The 23,182-nt window shown below is 40.3% G+C and overlaps 1 protein-coding gene across 6 annotated transcripts in view; it reads right to left on the minus strand.

Annotated features, from left to right (window-relative positions):
- Srgap2 (SLIT-ROBO Rho GTPase activating protein 2) overlaps positions 1–23,182 on the minus strand; it is a 243,207-nt gene that overhangs the window by 67,403 nt on the left and 152,622 nt on the right. For all 6 annotated transcript variants that reach the window (XM_020180689.2, XM_020180688.2, XM_074048480.1 and 3 more), the window contains 3 exons: positions 9,927–9,989; positions 2,388–2,603; positions 1,601–1,729 (listed from right to left, as the gene is read on the minus strand). In XM_020180689.2, the coding sequence (XP_020036278.1) occupies positions 1,601–1,729; positions 2,388–2,603; positions 9,927–9,989 (408 nt within the window). The remainder of the gene's footprint in view (positions 1–1,600; positions 1,730–2,387; positions 2,604–9,926; positions 9,990–23,182) is intronic.

The following is a 23,182-nucleotide window of genomic DNA, read 5'->3' on the forward strand; positions in this document are numbered from 1 at the left end:
GGACAGACCAATAGAAGAGGTGTAGCACCCTGCACAGTCTGATTTTTTATTTTTTACTAAATGAAAAATAAATAACAGAAAGTAAGCATAAGAAAGGCCTGATTCTCTCCTATAGGCTCAAAAGGGGCCTCTCTTTCAACAGTGAGCACTGTTTCCTTGAGGAGGAGAAAGGATCTGGTTTAGGGCTTTGACCTCCATTGAAGGACAGTGTTTCGATTGGCATCAACAAGCAGAGAGAACAAAGAGGGGCCTGAACAGAGATGAGGGCTCTACTTACCCAGTGAGACAATGACACCCAGGCCATTAAGAGGTCAAAGCCTACTGAATCAAAGCTCCCTGGATGAAGAAGACAGGAGTCTGTATTTTAGAAAAGTTCCACCAGTTACTGATGTGGGCCAGATTTAAGAACGAATGATTTAGTCCAGGTCTTTACTGGTGGTAGAGAGTTAGGAAACAAAGCAGAGATTCAGGAGAGTTCAGTGACAAACCTAGATGACCCAGCTAGTTATATAACAGTTAATCTGAGACCAGAGCCCACCCTCATGATGTTCTGAAGTGCGGCAGGTTTGCTTGTGGAAAAGCCAAGGCAGGCAAGCATGCACAGTTTGGCTAGAAGCTTGCAAAGCCCAATGGCAGTTGCTGCTGAGAAGTTGAGGCACATTCCAGGCCTCAGACAGGTTCTACGTGAAGCCCTAGAAACTGGGCTGCTGATGCTTAATCAGCTGGCTCCATGACTAGAGGGAGACATGAGAAAGGGTATGCTTACATAGCGTTCCTTAGGATTGGCTCAGGAACTGGACCAGACTGGAGTCTGCAGGTGAGAGGAATTACAAAACTCAGCTGCTTAAGGGGAAGCAATAGGAGGAACAAGGCCAAGGTTGATCCATAAAGCCATACAAAACACATGTACCTGCTAACCTGCTTCTCTCAATCACCTTTGCACTACATCTCAAAAAGAATGGGTCAGATGTCAGTGGCATCTGGATCCTTTCCAGACAGAACCCTATTTTGCAGTACACTGCAAACCTGTAACCTTCACAATAAATCTCTTAACCTTCCGGACTGCCAGCTTCCTCACCTACAAATTAAAGACAGCATTGCTTATCATAAGGGTGAAGTGATAATGAATGAGATAATCCTGAGAAACATGAAGTGCTATATAAATGTAAAGTACGGCATTCTAACTCTACGCTTTTGTCATCATGCTCTTTACAAACTGCTGACAAAGGAAGTATTGTTCCTGGAGCACAGAAGAGCATAGTGATGATGCCCATGGATTTAGGAATCAGACCTAGACACAAATTTTGCCTTTGTCACTCATTAGCTGTAGGTAAGTCATTCAAACTCTCTGAATGTTAATCAATAAAAATGGAGATGATAATGACTTCCTCCTGGCAATGTAGTGAGGCCTAAATAAGAAAAGCGTGAAGCGCATTGCCTGGCACTTGGTACATGGCAAACCTCTAAAGGATCTTGGGTACTACCTGTGTAATGTTCTTAATATGCCCAAGATGCCTGAACAACAGAATTGGGGAACATGTGACCAGGATTCTGAAAAGGGAAGAGGTGCCCACAAGCCCCCCTAGCTTTAAGCACTTACATCAATAAGATCAGACAGGTCATGGATGTAGTACTTGAAGACAGACGCATTGGTTGCCTCCAAAGCCAGTAAGTACTCATTCCGGGCTTTAATAGCCTTCAGCTTATTCTCTGTGTACTTGGCTTGGCGCTGAAAAGGAAACAGAAGTCCATTTTTACTTTTTTTTTTTTTTTAAAGGGGAGATTGTTCTCTGAGAAATGAAAGTACAGTATGTTCAAGAACCACAACTGTGCTGCTACTCCCTGTGCGCATCTGCTTTAAATTGGGCTCTAATTCTGATTAATGAGATTCAAAGGCATAATGTAGATCAATTCAGGAAAGGTTAATGAGGCTCCCCATTTCAGATACGTGCCCCACTTTGATTCTATCTTCACATATCATTCTCCATCTTTACACTGTCACCCTGGAAGAGGTACCACTACCTCTACCCCTAGACACTTGGGGCCTAAAGCAAATACAAGGTCCAAAGTCTTCTCCTACTTCCCAAGCAATTCAGGCTATTTCACTTGAATTGGAAAATGGACTAGGAAAGGCAACTACTGGATGCCAGAACTACTGGTTCTAATCTATCTGCTACAGGTTAAAAACTTGGAGTCCACATCCCCAAGTTCTTCTAATACTTAGGATTCTTGACAGGGCATAGGGGAAAGGCTCTTTTGGTCATTAGGCTCTAAAAGAACCCAAAGTTTCCTTGTTCAGCTCTTCATAGTACCTACTGGGAAATTTGTATCAAGTCTGCATTCCAGAACATTCCTCCCTGCCTCTACAGTTTCCAACGCATGCCTACCTTCTCCTTCATCTTCTCAATCTTCTTTACTGAGCTCCTCCGAACGTGTTTCTCCTCAATGCGAACATTGGCTGTAGAGTCAGGGGAACGTGGAGTTTGCCGGTCCTCCTGCTTCACTGATTTACCAATTTGCTTCTCCTCCTGCTTCTCCGCTTCCTTTAGCTTGCTCTGAGCACTGATGCTGTCAGCATTGTACATGTGATATGTCTTCATCACCTGCAAGACACCCCCCCACCCCCATCCCAGAGGTCAAGCCAATGAGGTCAACTCCCTGCTTTACACACTAACAGACTCAGTTGAGCCTCTCCCCCATGAAACAATATCCCCCTGAGGAAAAATCCAGAAGTCTTTTGTTCAGCAAACAGTGTGTATTAAAGACTGCTCCAGTGCATGGGGAAGCAGTATTGGAATTAAGACAATGTATCTTCTTATTAAAATGATTTCATGTCTGTTCAGCATATATTATTTACTTCTATTTATTATCATTTGTGATCACTATCTTATATTGGTCCAGCAATTTCTATCACTTAGTCACCTCACAATACCGAGGAGACAGGAAACAATGACATCTCTCTCAGACCCCAAGGGCAAAGGGCAGCACAGCCTATGGAGTAGCTATATTTTTTATATCTTTTAGATATAAAATGGGGACAAGGAAAAGGCTCCAAGAGCTCTCTTTACTGGTTTGCTTTATCTACATTAGATGCCCTTTCTGACAGCAATTAGAAAAGCAAACATGGCTGCTATCATTTACTGAGCACTTAGTATATTCTTGGCTTTGTGCCAACTGCTACAAACATTTGCTCATTTTATTCATGTAGCAATTCTATGATCTAACCAACAACTGTATAAAGACTGTAGACCTGCACAATTCAGGTAAGAGCTTGGAAGGAATCAAATCCATGTCAAGAGTAACTGGGGTTACCCTAAGAAGGAACTAATATAAAAACAGAGAGACAATTTCCAAATTTTCCACTAAAGCCACTGTCTAGGAATCCAATTCCATTTCTTAACAAAGAAGCCAGGAAGCCAGGAACTTGAGCTTGTTTCCAGTGCTCCAAAACATACTACTTCCAGCCACATGAAGCCTGCCCTAGTCTGCTGGAACTTTGTGTTTCCACACAGACAGCTTCCAGTTTCTATCTGGGAATTAAAATGCTTGATAACAAACCAAACAATCTGAAACTCAAGAGTGTTGAAACGTCAATGCCATGAGGTTTCTTCAAGAGGAACAAATAGGGAATGTAGGAGTTGGGCAGATATGTGCAGAGCATGTATGTGTGTGTGGCTGAACAACTGAGAGTAAGGGCAGTGTCTTACTATTAATCCCCACCAGCAGGTGCATGCTGTGTGTCAGGGACTTTAGATATGCCACCTCATTTAATCCTTAACTCTATGAAAGGCATGTTATTATTTCAATTTCTAAAGAAGAGGAAATGGGGCTCAAAGAGACCAAGTAGGGCACTCAAAGTCACACAACTAGTAAATGGTAGTCAGGATTCAAACCTGCCTGTCAAACTCAAAGTCCACACTCTTAGCCACTACGTAACAGTGACTCTTCTCTGCATAGGACTGATGCTGAATTAGTCTGGAGAAAAGATTAAATTTAGGTAAGGGAGTCTTAAAAATTGAAATCAGTTTCCTTTAGGGATTTGAGTTAGAGCAGTAACTCAATAGGGGCCCACTCTGGTCCCAAGAGGACATTCGGCAAAGTTTGGAAATATTTTTGATTGCAACAACTTAGGGATTACTAGTGGGTAGAGTTCAGAAATATGACTAAACATCTTATGCACAGGATACACCAACCTCCCAAAGAAAAATTATCTGGCTCAAAGTATCAGTGGTACCAAGACTGAGAAAACCTGGGTTAGAGGGACTCTAATCCCTTAGGGTCAGCTGAAGGTGGAGGAAGAAATAAAGAATACTGAGGTACTAGCAAAATCAAAGCACATTAGTCTAAATTATGTCTCATTTTGGATAGAGACCATTTTAAATCAGCTTCACCTTAGTATGAACCTGACATCATTTCTTGTAAGATCTACTCAGCTTACACTCTGCATATTCTCTATACAGGAGAAGCAACATTTACAACCAATGGCATTAAAAAGTCTTTCTAAGAAATTCAAATACATCCCTAGTTTTCCAGGTTGACTAAGAAGTGAAAAAGAAACATTAGCTATTCTGATTGAAGAAGGGCAGATGGAAGGGCTCCTTTTTCACCTGAATCTGACCAAGGGATTCAAATGCTAGAATCAACAATTATAAAAGTGAATGACTTTTAAGAAAGTGATTTTCTATTTAATAAGCGGATGATAAATAACACTATGAATGAGCATGAGAGACAAAAGAGCTCAAAGAAAAGTGCCAACAAGATAACAAATGAAGTAATAAAAATCAATGATTCATGTTTCTCCTAAAAAACTTAAAGAGCTTTTTCCCTAAAAGAGAGTGAACCATTTACCTTCTCTAAGAAACTCTAAATTCCTAAGAGAAGCAGCACTTCTTTTGTGTTTTTTCTCCATAGTTGGGAACTATGCCATATCTGGAATGGTTTTACAATCACAGTGATTGCCAAAATGACTTAATGACACTGAATCTCTCCTCTGGGTAAATACAAGAGAAACATTACCAGTGCCCTCCAACTCAAGAGAAAACTGAGGTACCCAGAGGCAGAAGTCTGAATAAGTAATGCTAAACAATTATGAAAACAGGAAAGTCAAACTAGGACTTAGAGAAATATATATAGTGAAGCAAATACAAACTAGAGGAAAAACTCAGAAATCTAAATTCTCTTCTTTAAAAAAACAATCACTTTATTTAGGAAAACAAAATATTGCATTCATGAATTTGGCTCTGCTCCTTTCCCAAGTCATACTAAAACAACAGAGAGTTTTTATTATTACTATTTTTAGGTAACAGTAATAGAAGACTCCAAAATGCAGATAGACAAGTAGTGACCAACCTGTTGAATCTTAAACCAAAAAGTAGGGAGAATCAAGAACAACCAGATGTATCACAGAAGTTCCAAAAGAAATGAGTGACCATGAGATAAAGGTAGAGCTAAAAACAAGAGAAATTACTGAAAGCCTGAGAGTAGTCAGACTCCCAGGTCCCCTCCCCCACCATGCTAGAAGTCCAGGGATTTATTTTCTCAGAGAGGTCTACGGACTGGGAAATATCAGGCTCATCTGAGGATAGGAGATCTGAACTTAAACCTGGAGGATCAGTGAAAAGTACTACATTGATGTAGAAAGTCCAGACCTCTTCATAATTCAGGCCCCAGATATACGCAGCAGATCCAAAGAACCATCTCTCAATAATCTGACCATCCAAGAAAAAAGACAAAACAACAACAACAACAAAAAACTGATGTGAAAGCTAGTGGCAAAGATACAGCTCAGTGAGATCATTCTACAGCGAAGATCATAATTGACACTTTAAAATAAGTGCAGGCAACTATGGATTAACAGACATTTAAGGAAAATATCTAATATTTTTCAAAATAAGCAAGACTAAAACAAGTAATTTACAGGAAACAGAGTATACTGAGAGAAAGAAACCAGCTTATCAATAATAGCTCCAGAGAGATGAATGAGAAGTGAAAAGATACCTACATCATGAAACAAAAGCTGTATGACAAAAAGAAACATCAACATGCAGAGAACAACTCGAGAGTTGTTGGCAATTTAGATTCAGTTCAAGTACCTCTCCAAGGAGTCTGATCCATGCCCCTCCTCTGTGCAAACATGTAAAAGTTTTATCATCTCAGTTTTTACTTGCTGCTTTACACTCCCATCTGCCCATATTAAAATGAAATGTCTTGAGTTTAGGGACAGCTCTTATTTGTCTTTGTATCCCTAGTGCCTTGTGCCAGAATCAAATGAACAAGCAGAACTGGGGGACTACTGGCTGTCATTATTTCAAGGGAACAGGTGCAGAATATCACTCTGAAGTAACTCTGCAGACAGCTGCTACACCAAGTCAAGGCAGCATATATTCAGGGGCAGTACGGAAGCATAAAACCTCTGGGGTTACAATAGCCCAGAAGTGTTCCAATACCTCCTCTTTCTTTCTCAAGCCTAGGGTTTCCTTGATTCTTCATACTCAATCCATGTGGTTTCTACACCTTCCTGTGGGGGCTTCCTGTTTCAGACAGCCTCTGAGTACAACTGAGGCAGACAATCACAGAGTACTTTGGGAAGCAGTGTACTCTGACTTCAAAGGCATTCCTGGAGTATCAGCCAAAAAACAAAGAGCACTTATAAGATGGCTTACAAGCTGGCCAGCTCCTTATGGGGGCTAAACACATGCGGAAGAATGCTCACTGGAATTGCTCTCTGAAGAGCAGCTGTGGGAAGCGGCCCCTGGCACAGAATGCCAAGTCAGGAAAATCAAAGGCCCTTCAGGCAGAAAAGAGGAAGGTGGAGAGGGGCAGCTGGCCACTTATGGCAGGATTCTGGATCTCTAGTCCAAAGGCGTCTTTATTTGCAAACACCTGGTTCTGTTTCTTGGCTCATCAAGGTTCAAAAGCACTTAAATTACCAACCCTTGGGAAATTGGTCCTACCAAAAGTATTTATGGACAGTACAGGCAGATACAAGGTAAGAAGAGCACTGAAAAATATAGTGGATTTCTTGTATCCTTGATCTCCTTTTTTCCAGTGCCCACAAATAACTTCTATTGTCTCTATGACCACTGAAAGGAGAGCTCCTTCTCTGCCTGAAGAGCAAATAAGGGGAGAAAGTTCCTTACTTTTCCCTTATTTTCTTCCTAACTCCTTGACAGAGAGGTGTATATAGAAAGAGCTTTCCAAAGCCAGTATACAACTGTCCCACTTCCTACTTGAAGAAACCACTATCCCTTGCAGGATGACTTATGATCGTTTTTTCTCAGGACTTTCCCAGTTGAGTAGTGAAAGCCTCACGTCCCAGGTCTTTAGTCCTAAGCTAACCAGCAAAGAGACTGTTACTCACCTAATCTCATGGTGCCTTCATGCAGAACAGTCCTAAAGTAATCTCAACATTCAGAAGAAACAATTCTTAATTCTATTCTCTGAACTTTCTAATGGTCTATAGAATCTGAAAACTTAATTTGACTGATAACCATAGTGTGATATCTCAGGAAGTATGACTGCTCCGGTCGTTTCTCCCCTAGGATATTGAGATAAACAGTATATGAAAAGTATAGAGAACCAGGGTTGTGGAGGTTAGAGATGTATGCCCCCGACCCCCCACCCCCCACACAAGTTCACGCAGCCAGTGGTCAAAGCAAGATAGAGTCTGGATTGCCTAATTCAGGAGACCAGAGTCACTAGACCTGGGTTTCTTGATCTTGCTACTATTGACATTTTGTGCTACAGAATTCTTTGTTCTGGGAACTATCTTGTACACTGTAGGATTTTAGCAATGTCCTTGGTCCCTACCTATTAAATGCCAGGAGCATTCCTTCAGTTGTGACAACTAAAAATGTCTACAGATATTGCCAAATGTCCCAGTGGGGGAAAAAAATCACCCTGCTTGAGAATCACTGCATCAGACTATTCTGCCTTCTCCAGAAACTTCTAGTGTCCTCTCTTCTTTCTTCTTTTCCTACTGTCTATTAGAGTAACGTATCACATTTTTATTTAGGCCTTAGGCAAATTTTAAGAGTTTGTACCAATTAACTGCACTGCAGCAGACATCACATTCAGCCAATTCTCAGTTTGAACACAGTGGGAAGATTGTATGTTCAGTATAGACTATGGGCTCATAATGGCCAGGAAAGTAGCTGGCCAATATTGGATGGCCTGAAGACTAAAGATGGAGGTATCAACTTGGCTGTTCTCAGACAGAACAGTGAGTTCCAGGGTTTTCTTTTTTCCTCCAGCACCTTTCACTTACTTTACAAATCATAGCTTATGAAGAGATCCAGGACTCTGCGTAAAAGCTCAGAGATCCTTAAGACATTATTCTTCCTCTACTGCCTGAGTCCAACTGCAGAAGTGGCATGCTGGATTTGAGTTGATATGGGGTTTGCTAGTCATCCAACATACTCCCCCCACCAAAAAAAAAGATGCAAATAACAGAAGCTCAAGAAGCTTATGGGAAAATTAAAGGATGCCTAGGCAGGCACTCTAACACTTGAGCAATGTTCCTACTCCTGAAAGGATTCCTATGATGACATGAGTTGTTTTCTATCTTAGCGACTCTATGCCAGAACAAAGGAGTAGTAGCTCTTCTAGGTGCCTAGAAGATGCTCTAAAAATAAAGAACAGAAATAAAGCTTCAAAAGACAAGGTTCAGGAAACTCGTTCAGTCTGAAAAGGCTCACATCAATGTGCTTCTATTTTTAACTTCATTTAACAGAAATGAAAACTTGGGAGCTAAACCAAAAGGTGCCATCTATCTACTTGGCTTCAGAGCAGAAGAGTCATGGAGCAAAAAGTCAAAACAAACTGAACATCACTGGAGAAAAGTCAGCTGACTGCTCTATTCTATTTATTTAACAGATGTCATGACAAAATGGCCACATCCAGACTTCTGGATCAGAATATGGAATTCTCTGACCCCAATGCCTGTGATACGTCACTACTACCTGCTCTTCCTATGAAAGGAAGGAAGGAAGGAACAAAGGAAGGAAGGAAGGAAGGAAGGGAGGGAGGGAGAGAGGGAGGGAGGGAGGGAGGAAGGAAGAGGGAGGGAGGGGAGAAGCAAGTAAACACAGGAAATAAATTTCACCTCCAAATAAACTGAGGCAACTAGAAAATGACATGCAGGGCTGACAGGAGAGCTGAAGAAGAGTCTGGGAAAGTCACGAGGTAAGCAACTGAAAGATTCCCCTTATGGTAGTAAGAATGTCCTTGGTGTGTGTGTGTGTGTGTGTGTGTGTGTGTGTGCATTTTCATTACAATTAACAAAACATGACTAGGGTAAAACACCCACCAGGCACCTCTTGGTTGGTGGAAAAGCACACACCAGCCACAGGAACCACGTGCCTGCAGTGCCTGTTACTTCAGAACAGATTGTATTTTCTTCTCCAAGCCCACGGCCTGCCTCTTCACTGAGGTTTGCAAAACTCTATTTGAACTGGTCCCTCATACTGGGGACACCTAGGAATCTGTGCTCCCCTGTAGAGCATCTGCTCTCATCTTAAACCAAGATCTGATACAAACTTGAGCCATAAAGCCTTTCCAACAGTCATACATTCGCGGTGCAGCAGGCTGTGTTTCTTGCATTAACTTTGGTTCTCTGGTTTGCTGTGAATGGTGCCAGCTATGCTGGTGATCTAGGCCTTGGTGGGTCTCTTGGGTTGGTGCCCTAAATAAAGCCAGCAGAGTTTGCACAGCTGAGGAGGGATCTTATTTTGAGAAAGTATTTTTTGGTTTACTCAGTTTTGAAAATAAGAGTGTGAAAAAAAGAGATGGGTGGGGTCACCCCCGGTGGGGAACATGCACTGTCCTCAACCTCAGCTGAGTTCTGTTGCTGATGTGACTATAGCTAAAAGCTGCCAAATGCTGCATCCCTCCACTTGTCAAAGAGCCAAGAAACCCATCTGATTTACCGAGTAGAGCTCATTCAGGACCTTCATCAAATCATCTTGGAGCTGCTGGCCGACTTCTTTACTCTGCAAGGAAAGAGGAATGAAGGTTAACTGAGAAACAGAAGGAGGGAGAAGGGGGCAACAAAGGCAAGAGCAGCAGAGGCTCTACAAATAACACTGACTCAATTAAGGCCCATTATTTAACCCAGCAAATCAGATAACCACTCAGATCAGACCCAATTATGGTCAGATTAGTCAAAGAGTTTTAATAAAATCAAATATTCCCTTTCTATAGCCTAGCAAAGGCTATCGTGTGCAGAGAAAATTGGTTATAGCATTTGATTTTTCAATTGGTCCCCAAGATCAGGTCTGAAAGGCACATCCCACTTAGCAACTGTTGTTAAGTAGAACATGCTTTCTTGGATGCTTATAGGTAAACATAATCCAAAAGATTACAGAAAGATACATAATAAGATGAAAAAGTATACAAACATTCAAGGACTTCAAAGTCCCTCAGTAATAGAAAACCCCAAGAAGGAAGGAATTATACTATACTTCTCACTTGGTTTATTTATTATTTATTTACCTCCAAACTCCCAAGGCAGTGATTCCTCAGTAATTACTGCTTGCAAGAATAGCTAAATATACCTGGCTCTGATGATACAGGTTAAGGAGTCTCCAACTAGTTCATCCTGAGCAACAGTGGCTCTCAAATTCTTTGCTGCCACCAAGGACAGTAGAAACACACGGAACCACACACAACAGTAGAAACAAAGAAGAATGAGGCAGAGGGAGAAATTAGTCATGGCTTCTACATGGAATGTTATATGCCAAACCCAAAAGAGCAGGGGATAAAACTGATCAGCATCACTTGGTTACCGAGAAGGGACGCCCTCATTTTATCTGCTGCCAGCTACTTCTAGTTCTTTAAAACTAAAAAATTCAGATACCAACAACACCTTCTAACACAGCTCAGTTCCCAGGCAAGAAGGGAAGAGGCCTTTCATTCAAAAACATAATCATTTCAGATCTTGCTTTTTTTTTTTTTTTTAAAGATGCATACATCCTTACCTTAAAAGTAATTTTTCCCCCCTGGCCAGTGGTGTTGCTTAGTGATAGAGTGCTAGCTTAGCATGCAAAAAGCTCTGGGTTCAAACCCCAGCACCACAATAAAAAAAATTCTGTTATAAAAGTAATCTGTAGGAAAAAATCTGAGAGAAAACAAAAGTAACCCTTAATTCCTACCACTAAGAAATCACTCTACACTTCGTTGTGTATTTTCCTAATTTCCCTCTTTCATTATTTTTACAAAGTTGGGATTACATTATAAACAATGCTTGGAAACTTATTCACATGAACATACATGTTGTGCACACTCCCCATGTATTATTTCCTCTATAACACTGTATTATAGTGATATAGCTCCTACTCTCGGACATTTCCTTTGTTTCTAAAGTTTTCTGGTTAAAAATGTTGTGATGAATTACTTTATACATAATCCAGGCACACACTTCATTATTTTCTACTAGAAGTAACATTGCTAGGTCAAAAAGTACTCATTTATATCATTAAATTGCCTTTGAGAAAAACTGTGCCAATTAAAAATACTGCCAGAAGCATGTAAAAATGCATATTTCACTTTTGTCTTGATAATTTGATATGATATTCTTTTGTAACTTGCAGTGCTTTGAGTCCAGTAAACTTGAGCATTTTGTTTTAAAAACATGTTTTTTTATAAGCATTTCAGTTTTCTTTTATGATTTACCATTTTTCTATTTGGTGTTCTCTGCTCATTTTTTTCTATTAAGGTATTCCTCATGGAATATAGTATAGATGTGACTTCCATCATGAATAGTCATGGACTTTTACACCTGGTAATGGGGAAGTGGGTAGAAGGAAGCCTAAATTAGAAATTACAAGAATCTCCTTCTATTCCTAGGCCTTCTACCACTTGTAATGACTTTGGCCACCCTGGCTAATCTCTCTGGGTCTGTCTTCTTTTCCATAAAATGAAAGGCCTCAGCTAAAACATTCTTAAGGTTTTCTCCAACCTTTGCCACTCTATGATTCTACATGATCTTTTGCTTGGCTCCTTGAGTCCGTAATAGATCCGAACACCACCCCCTCAGTGTACAATTGGTTGGCTGTCTTCACACCACAGGGTAGAACACAACAAGCAAGTTCTCCTCAGAAACCCAGATGCTTTGCAAAAACGGAGGCTTCAGGGGCACTTGGCCAGACTTCAATTTTACCATTCCCATTGCTGTTCACCTAATGACCTCAAATGCTGGAAGAAGCCATAGGAGCGAATGCCCTCCATCTACAGCCTCATACCCCAGCCTCTCCCACCGTGAGGAAAGCTAAATTCCACTGAAGCAGCAGAGGTTCAAGGAGGTGAAGTGAGGAGAAATGACTCACCACCAGCCTCAGAGTCAGCAACAGGGTCAGGAAGTAACCACGAGTATCACTTCCCACCACCCTGCCCTCCGGCCTTCAGGCCAGCCTCCCTATCTCTCTCACCCCCTCCTTATGTTTAAATTGCAAAGGTTAAAGGACACAGCTCCTGATCCTCTGCCCTGCTGCATACCCATGACTTAAATAAGTAGTCCTAGGTAGTAATAGTCCCAAAGGGGATAGGGAGAGGGAAAGCCTAACCAATAAAATAGCAATTAAGCCAAGCAGATGTTTCCTTTCGCAGTCTGATTAGCTGGGAGGACCACTGAACTATTATCCCTGTTTATTTGAACAGGCTGCTGAAGGGATCTCACTTACCACTCCCTTTGGCTAAACTGGGCTGGGCTGGGAATACAATGTTTAGTGGAGCTAGCTTAGTTAATGTTACAATGAAGCCCCCAGCAAGCAGGCATAATTCTGACACAGGACAGAGGCAGGAAACTGCCAGTGTCCCTCCTTTCACAGATGATAAAAGGCCACCTGTGTGCTTTTGGGGGAAAACATGGCCCCCATGATGGACTTCTGTGCAGGCCACTGCAGAGGGGTTCATGGACTGGGAAGTTGCAAGAGGGCCCCACCCAAAGACAAGGGGCACATTTATTCCCAGGGGAACAAAACCTGATGGAGCCCAGTACATGACAATGAAGACTGCAGAGCCTTTCACTATAAAGAAGCAAGGGGTTTCTAAGCAGGGAAGAAAAGTGAATTTACAGAGCCGTCTTTGTGCACTAATATACAGCCTGAATTTCTTTTCTTTAAAATTTCTTGTTAGGGAATGAGTCATCTAAACATTGCAGGAAACCAAATAGAAGTCAGGGGAAAAAATTACTTTGGGTAAAGTTCTTCTCTTAAGTGTTTGTATAGTAATCTTTGCATGGAAAAGAAAAAGAGATGTCTAAATTTAGAATAGAGATGTGGCCCACTGAACAATGCTGGTTCTATGGAACTGGAAGTGCGCTGGTGTGCTCAGGCCTGAATGTTGTATTTTGAAACTTACCACAACCTTTTGACCAGATTGTGTTTCAAGTGGGCCTTCCCTTTACCTCCCCTCACCCCAGCCCCTTGCTGCTAAGCAAGGCTAAGGCGGGGTTGGTCAGAAAACAATGAGATTGCAACAGCTCCTGCCAGCTGTGAGCTTACCAAATGGGTAGGGAGTCTTCTTTTTCCAACAGATAACAGCATTGGATAACAGAACTGAAATCACAGCCTTGTCTCCTCACATCTTAATGTCCCAAAGCCTCCTAGCAGCAGAAATATGCCAAAATGCCAAGCTATATGGTCTGGGTGCTTCCATGAGAGGCTGATCTCTAGTCTTTGGATCTCTTTCAATTAATACATCTTCTGAGTTTCAATGGGGTCTGTTAGCTTTTTCCAAAGAATACCAATTATGAAAGGGCTTTTAAAACCAGTCCACATCAGGAGGATTACCTATTACCCAATTTTCTAGTTACTCAGATCAGCATAGTGTATTTTCCAAAAAGGGGGTGGGGTGGTGCTGTTTTTTATTGGTTACCTATACTACAAAGCGGTATTATTTGACAGGCACAATATTATCCTCTGATTTGTAAAAGAAGTTTAAAAAAAGAAAAAAGAAGAAGGCATGTCTGCCATGTGGTGAAAGCTAATTTCAGCTGGTCCCAAGGCTGAGGCTGTCAGCAGGTAGAAACAGTTAGGGTCATTTACTTCTGTGTCAATGAGCCTGTGTCAGCAGCTTTCCAAAAAAGAATCCAATTTTCAAGGGCACAGATCTCTTCTACCAGTGCTAGCATCCCCTCCTCACCTCAAAGACACTTTAGAAGCCAAATGTTAAAAAAAAAAAAAAATCCAGTTTAAAATTGAATTGACATTTTCTGATTTGAGAAGAAAAGAACACAAACCTCCTATTAAGCTCTGTGGCAGGAGGAGTGCCACCAGACCCAGGGTGAGGTTTCAGGGGCACTTGCTCACTGCTTCAAAGAGGCCAGGCTTCCTGAACTGGTGCTTTGCCGGAAATGCTTTAGATGGGGACAATAGAGCTAAAAGGAGTGGCCGTTTGGCAGCAGGGCCAATCCTAAGTGATAGTGGGCCTCTCCATCACCCAACAGAATCTACCAAAACTGTTGTGCAGGGTGCACTGAGACTGAAGGGAGACAGAGGGTGGTGATCCAGCAGGTCAGAGCTCAGGAATGGCTTCTGGAGTTCCCCTCAACCACACTCTTGCATAAATGCAAGCAGGGCTCTTTCTATTCCACATTCACTCACTGGCTAGGAAACCAGTGATGGCTCTAGAAAGATTGGCCTCCTGTTAGGATCTTATACTCTGGGGAGACCGTGGTCATACAGTATACAAATACAGAAGCTGCAGATGTGGCTCAGTGGTAGGTAGAGCTCTTGCCTAGCATGTATAAGAGTCCCAGCCCTTAAAAAAAAATACACTACAGTACAAAACTTTTATAGAGAGGTAGGCTGGGAGGAATATTAGAAAAGCTTTGACATTCTGAGATGGGTAGACAAGGATGTTCAAAAAGATACATTTTTTTTTTTGTGGTACGGGGGCTAGAACTCAGGGCCTATACCTTAAGCCACTCCACCAGCCCTTTTTATGTTAGGTATTTTCAAGATAGGGTCTCGTGAACTATTTGTCCGGGCTGACTTCAAACCACGGTCCTCCTGATCTCCGCCTCCTGAGTAGCCAGGATTATAGGTGAGCCACCAGCGCCCAGCAGAAAAGATACAGCAACCCAGTACAATAAAAAGACTGCATACATACAAAAGACTTTAATTATGTAATTAATAAAGAGTAGTTTTTAAGACTGGAGCCCATCAACCAAGACAAGAGCTAAATAACTTGCCCTCTTGAGGTGGCTGATCACATGGCTCAAAGCAGGTTCAATTACTGGGTCCTGGCAAGGGGTAAAATGGCTGGATTTTAGGAAATGAGCAATAAGAATTCCATCAGCAAATATTTATAGAACATCTATTATATGTCACATACTTGTGATTTAAATATAAAACAGATAGTTGAAAATTTTATAGTCCTCTGAGAAACATGGATATTAATCTGATGTCCAAACCTATCAGAATTAATTCTTTCCATCTCAAAGACATTACTAGAAAAGGATTAAGTTAGTTTCTTAGTTCAGGATCAATATTTTTCCTATCTCAGCCAAGAGGTTTTCTAACTTCAGGGCAAGTTAGATGTCGAATCCAACTTGCCAGAAACAGAAAGCTGATTGCAAAAATCCAGCTATTACACAGTAAATCTTTTTTCTTCGAGTTCGCCTTTTTTAAGTTACTGAGAGATATTCCAGGTTCTAATGATACTGCTTCAGAATAAGCGCCTCCCAAAGTAGTCACATTACATTTTTAAAGAATCCCTTCAGGTTGGGATGTAGCTCGGTGGTGCAGCGCTTGCCTAGCATGCGTGAGGCCCTGGGTTCGATCCCAGCACCAAAAAAGAAAAGACAAAAAAAAAAAAAAAAAAAAAGAATCCCTTCAGTTTGTAAGTACCATAAAAACTAATCTAACTAGTAGATTCTTCACTCAAGAAGCTAGTGGGTATAATTAAACTCTAAGGGACAAAAGTCATATTTTATAAGAAATGTCAGAAACCTGACACAATTTAAGACCCAGTATTAGTTTCAGAATTCATCAGATTCCTGTTGAATTACTGAAAGAACATAGTATTTAAAAAAAATCCCAAAGCTATGAAAATTTGAAACAGACTAGAACTTTTTCAGTATCTTTGTGTCTTCCATGGTGTCCAGTGTACACAGCAGCCATAAAACAATCAGGTGTTGAATTAATTAGATCAAAGTTTTAGTGTAGACTTAAACACGATGGTTTCATACAATGACAAGAATAAAATAATATAGCTTCATTTTCTTCATGCAGATTATTAATAGTGAAACCCCATTAGAAGTCACCCACAGGGACTTCCTCTAGTCATAGTTCATAGATTAGTCCAGAAAGCTGAAATGATTTTTTTCAGGGTGACAAAGCTATTCAGTATCATATCTAGGACCACATGCAATATTAAAAGAGGGTGAAATATGCAGGCTGTGGGGCTAGAGGTACAGTTCAGTGGTAGAGCACTTGCCTGACATGGGTGAGGCTCTTAGTTCAATTACCAGGACCACACACAAAAAAGTGTGGATTTGGGAGCAGGATTAGAATATTGGAATCCTACTGAAGGAATTTAGGGAAATAATTCAGCTACTCTATGCCTTAGTTTCCACATCTGCAAAATAGAGTAATAATATTAATTCTATTCTAGGATAAATCCTAGGACCCTCCATGAATCTAGCATCTAGTGTGTTCAATAAATGGTAGCTAATATTAAAGTTAGAATTCACCTGTCTGAACACCCACCAGAGTGTTCTTTCCACAAAACTATGCACCTGCTGTGTACTCTCAAATATGTCAAAGATCATGACATATAGCTTTGTGAAAACCCCTAGAAGCTTCTCTCTAGGCAGGATTGTAGCTAAATCCTTCTGGTGAGAGCTTTATTGACCCACAGGGAAGAAGGTTGTTTTTCCTTCTGCCTGCTGCTGGACAATCTATTTTCCTCCCTCCCCAGTTTACACAAGAACTAAAAATCAATGACTTTTTAAAATGTGTAGTTTTGAGCTGGACATGGTGGTACATGCCTGTGTGATAGTTTATCTTGACTGTCAACTTAACTGGATTGAGAGACACCTACAAGACTAGTAAAGCACACTTGTGGGTATGTCTGTGGGAACATTTCCAGATATTATTAGATCATAAGGGTTCTGACCTAATCAATGGTTTAATCCATTGATGGATTCAAAATTTGAACAGACTATTGGGAGATGGTAGAACTGTGGAAAGTGGGGCCTAGTTGGAGGAAGTGGGTCACCCCCGGGGACGGACCTTCAAAGGGTATATCTTGACCGTGTCCCTTTCCTATTACTCCTTTTTGCTTCCTGGAGGACAAGAGGCAAATATCTTTCCTCTGCCTTGCCCTTCCTCCATGATGTTTCTGCCTCGCCACAGGCCTAAAAGCAATGGAGCCAGCCAGCCATGGACTGAAACCATGAATTTAAACCAAGTTGATTTTCTCAGGTATTTGTCACAGTGACAAAAAAATCTAACATGCTTGTAACCCCAGCATTTGGGAGGTGAAAGTAGGAGGATCTCGAGTTCTAAGCTAGCCTGGTCTATATCTATAAAGCAAGACCCTGTCTCAAAACAACAGGAAAAAAAAAAAAAAGAGTAGCTTTCCTGAAAAAAATCAAACAAAAAACAAAAACAAAAACCGGCTAGCTATGTAGCTTGTTTGCAATCCTAGCACTCAGGAGGTGAAGGCAGGATGATAACAAGTTCAAAGTCAACCTGTGCAACACTTAGTTCCAGGCTAGCCTGGGCTACATAATGAAACCCTGCCTCAAAATAAAACATAACAAAACAAAAAAACCCTAAAGATTGAAAAAATTGTTTAGCAGACAGGAGAAATGGAAAGTAAATGCCATCCTGGGTGCTCTCTTCTGCCTAGGTGAGAGAGTACTAAGACTATTCATTTGCCAAGTTCTGGTTTAATGAAATCCAGGTCGCAGTCTCTAGGGCACTTGTTTCTGAAAGCCATTTCCTTAAGGCTTTCCCAGAAGCTCTGGAACATGTGTGCAGTCACACACGACAACCCACAAGTAATGCTGGTCGCCACGGGGGAAAATCCATTCTTTGGTATAACACAAACTCTGCGAATTCAGCTTCTATATTCTGTGGGTGCTCATTATCCCCTGTGTTAGTTGACCAAAACCTCTTGTCAAGAAAACACAAAATCTGAACAAGACTGAGTCCTACTAGACTGGGACAGGGAGGTAATGGTAGGAACAGGAAGAAACCAAAAGCCCTGCCCTCCTAAGACTTCTGATGGCACAGATTGAACATTCTTTTGTGGTTGTTCCAGTCTCTTAAAATGTCCTATCCTAAAACTAAGAAAATAAGCTCAAAATAATGTCTCTTAAAATGAAAGAGAAAAATCATGTCTGAACCTTCATTTCTTAAACCATCACTGTAATCCTTTCTTGGCATATGTCTTTAGGATGATGACTTCAGTAGGGGTGTACATCTTCAGGCCCTGATCGCTCATTCTAAAAGCATTTTTTGAGGTCATTCTGAAGGTGTGTGACTACCCCATTTCCTAGGCAGGACACTAAAGGCATAGAAATGGCATCTGGGTGACTTTGGACACCCTTAAGAGACTGGGACACAAGGAACAAAAGACACAAAGGCAAGTGGGCAACCTGAGAGCACAAATCTCTCAGCAACCATAAATGAACTCAGAAAGAAAAGCAATCAGTGACTTAGAAGCAGGCAAGGAAAGAAAAAAGAGTCAACATGGTAAGGTGCTTGCAAGCATATGCCTTCCTATAATAAGGAATCTAGGAGCTGGGGAGTAGGAAGAATGCTTGTGCGGCTTCCAGATGGCTAGGCTGGGAGAACAGGAGTTAATAGAACTCATCTGAAAGTTGGCAGTGTGAACAGTGTGAGGAGGAGAGCAGCCTGGTAGGAAGTAAAACAGTCAGCAGCACCCCTACAGGAAGTGCCTGGGGCACTGGGAAAACCGCTGATTAAATGAGAAAGAGGAACCGAGCAGCAAAGCCAATTCATCAGGGATCTGTGCAGTGTTAGAATTCTTGGAGTTACCTTAGAATCCTACTGTCAAGAGAGGAAGAGCCTCCAGAAGGTTTAATTACGAAAACAGCATTTTCTTGACACCCCAGGTGCCACGGTTGGCCCTCAGAGGAACATAAAGCCAACTTTGGGAAGCGGAAAGAGTCCTTCACTAGCAGAGAAGAAGAATGTTACTTCCTTGGGGCTGGGATGAAGAGCTGAGCCTAGATCAGCTTTCTTCCCTACAGTGGGAGTTTGCAGCCTCTTTATTCACACTAATCACATGTCAGTCCCTTAAAATAAACACTTAAAATAAAGAATCTGTATCCTTGGTGGAGGGCACCTTCCTTCTTGCCGGTAACTCACTCCCATTGCCCAGTCATTGAATTATGAGGAAGAGAATGAGCAGTTTGGAACTGGAGATTTCTAATCTCAAGCTCTGATTTCACCTAAAATTTTTGATTTGTTCTCTCCAATAAAGGCTTAAACTTTATAAATCTCTGTGTACACTTGAAAAGAATATGTATCCACCTGCAATGGCTAGACACAGTCCCCATTTATGTCATTAAGGTCAAGTTCATTGCTTTTCAAAACTATAGTTTTACTAATTTTTTCATCTAATTGTTTTTCATTAAGACTACTAAACTTCTCACTAGTGCTGATGATTTGTCTGTTTTCTTTTGATTGTCCTTTCTTCTCTTTCTCCTTCTTCTTCTTCTTCTTCTTGGGCTGTGGGCTTCCTAGGCAAGAGGTGCTCTAATACTTGAGCCACTTCTCTGGCCCTCCATTTTTTATTTATATACGTTAAGGCCATATTATTGAGTAGATATTTCTTCTTGGTACTTTGAATTTTTATTATTATTTATATTTAATAAATTTTTTGTATTAAAATATACTTGGTCTGATTTTATCATAGCATCTTTTTCTATCATTTTAAACCTTTCTGCTTATCCAAGTTTTTCTCTGGGACCATTCTCTTTCTACCTAAAGAATACTATTTAGGGCAGGGTATGATGGCTCATGCTTGTAATCCCAGCTACTTGGAGGCATAGGTAAGAGGGCTGTAGTATGGCTGGTCCAGGCAAACATGCTAGGATTCTATCTGAAATAAAACTAAAGAAAAAGGTATGGGATGGGGTAGATCTCTTAGAAGTTGAGTTCAAATCCCATCAATGCCATAAAAATAGGAACACTATTTAGTATTTCTTTCAGTGTGGGTCTCCTGGTGATAATTTTCTCATATGGAAATTTCTATAGTGATGTGTGTGTGTGTGTGTGTGAGTGTGGTGCGGTGCTGGGGATCAAACCCAGGGACTGATGCATGTTAGGCAAGCACTCTAATATTGAGATACACCCGCAGCCATTGACCTTCTTTTTGAAGAGTATTTCTTTCTACACTTTCACTGCATTTTCTCTTGTCTTCTATTGTTTTTGTTGAGAAATCAGCTGTTAACTTTGCATTTTACTACAACATGCCTACATGTAATTTTCTTCATATTTATTCTACTTGAAATTGATAATGCTTTTTTAGACTGCAATGTCTTTGTTAGTTTGGAACAATTCACAGCCATCATCTCTTCAAATATTGCCTCTATCCCATTCTCTTTGTTCCCTTCTTCTGGGACTTCAAATATATGCATTAAGGCCTACTTGCCATATCCCCTAAATTCCTTATGCTCTTTTCTGTATTTTCCATCCTTTCAACTCTCTGACTTTCAGTAGGTATTGTGTTCTGAACTACATTCCAGTTCACTAATTCTTCATTCAGTGTTGTTTAATCTGTTGTTTAATTCACACATTAAGCTCTTTTGTTTTAGTTACTGTATTTTTCAGAACTAATTTTTTTGTTTAATTCCTCTTCCATTTTTATTATTGAGATATAACTTATACACCATATAATCCACCGTTCTGAAGTATACAATACAGAAGTTCTTAGTGTATTCACAAAATTTTGCAACCATCACTACTAATTCAAGAATATTTTTATCATCTCAAAAGAAACCTCATAACTGTTAGTAATCATTGTCCTACCCTTCTTCCTTTAGCTCTTGACATCACTAATCTACTTTCTGTTTCTATGGATTAGCATATTCTAAACATTTCCTATAAATGGAACTTTACAATACATGGCCTTTTGTGTCTGGTTTCTTTCACCATTTGCAGGGTTTATCCATGCAGTGACATATACCACTACTTCCTTTTTAATTTTTTTTCTGAGACAGGATCTCACTATGTAGCCCTGGCTGGTCTTGGACTCATGATCCTCCTGCCTCTGCCTCCCCAGTGCTGGGATTATAGGCATGTACCACCATGCTGTTGTTTTTGTTGGGGATCAAACCTAGGGCCTTGCACCTGATAAGCCCTTCCTTCACCAGTGGGCTACACCCTCCAATCCCACGTCCTTCTTTTTAATGGCTGAGTATTATTACTCATGTGGATATACCACATTTGTTTAGATTTGCTCATTCATTGCTTTATGAATGTTTGGATCATTTATACTTTCTGGTTATTATGACTGTGTACAAGTTCTTGTGTTAGCATATGTTTCCTATCTTTTCAGTATATACGTACAAGTGGAATTGCTGGGTCTTAGGGTAATTCTATGCTTCAGGTTTTAAAGAATTATTAAACTGTTTTCTACATGATTTGCACCATTTTCTAATCTCACTAACAATGTATGAGTGTCCCAATTTTTTCCACACCCTTACAAACATTTTTTTTTCTTTTTGATTTTTTTGAGACATAACAAGACCTTTCTTGCTATGTAGCCCAGGCTGGCCTCAAACTCACAATCCTCCTGCCTCTCCATTTACCAAGTACTGGGATTACAGGTATGCAGTCACCATGCCAAACTCCTCACCAATATTTCATTCTCATTCTCTCTCTCTCATAAATCATAGCCATTTTCATGGTTGTGATGTGTTATTTCATTGTGGTATTGATTTGCAATTCCCTAATAATTAACAATGCAAGCACCTTTCCATTTGCTTACTGGAAAACAAAGCATTTCTCTGGAGAAACATCTATTCAAGTCTTTTGTCCAGTTTTAAACTGTTCTTGAGATGTCAATAGTTCTTTATATGTTATAGGTAATAGATCCTTATGAAATATATGATTTCAAAATGCTTTTTTCATTTTATGGAGTTGTACTTTATTTTCCTTGATAGCGTCCTTTGAAGCACTGAAGGTTTTATTTATTTTTAAATTTTTTTTTCTTTTATTCATATGTGTATACAATGTTTGGGTCATTTCTCCCCCCTTGATGTTTTTATTTGGATGAAGTTCAACATACCTGATTTTGTATCTGCTTGTGGTTTGGTGTCATATCTAAGTAGCCATTGACTAATCCAAGATTATGAATATTTATACCTATATTTTCTTCTAAGAGTTTTATAATTTTAGGGCTTACATTTATGTCTTTGATCCATTTTGAGTTCTTTTTTTCTCTTTTTTTAGGGTGGGACTGGGGTTTGCGCTCTATCACTTGAGCCACACCTCCAGTCCTTTGAGTTTGTTCTTTTAAAAATTATTTCCAATTTTGTTCTTATTATTTTATTTCTTAGATATATTAAACATAGTTGATTTAAGGATGTGTTTGGTAACACCATTATTTGGATCTCCTGTGAGTCTTATTTTTCTTAGTTTTTGGTTATAAATCTTATTTCTTCATATGCCTAATTATTTATACTTGAGTATAAAAATTGTATTTGGGAAAATTTTGAGAGATACATTAGATCTAGAATGATAGTATCTTCTTCTAGAGAGAATTTAAATTTGCTTCTTAGCCACTACCTATCCTAGATCACTTTAATTCAATTAGAAGAAATTAAGACAATTAGAAACTAGGTATTAGTCCCTGTGAGATCACTGAAGTCTATTTCTGGTTTTCCCTTACTTCTAAGTTGTATCCCTTTGGTATCCCAAAAACCTGGGGTACTTTAATCAAGCCCCGCTACTTTGGCCTTGAATTCTAATTTTTGTCCTGCTGGTCCTTCAAGATTATTTAAAAAGCTGCTTACGCTACTTGGGAGGCTGAGATCAAGAGGACCTTGATCAGAGGCCAGCCCTAGCAAATAGTTCTTGTATCTCCAAAATAACCAGAGCAAAATGGACTGAACCTGTGGTTCAAGCAGTAGAGTGCCTGCTTTGTAAGAATGAAGCCCTTTGTAAGAGTGAAACCCCAGTTCCACCAAAAACTAAACAAA

Source organism: Castor canadensis, chromosome 11 (genome assembly GCF_047511655.1).
Source record: "Castor canadensis chromosome 11, mCasCan1.hap1v2, whole genome shotgun sequence".
Classification (NCBI taxonomy): Eukaryota; Metazoa; Chordata; class Mammalia; order Rodentia; family Castoridae; genus Castor; species Castor canadensis.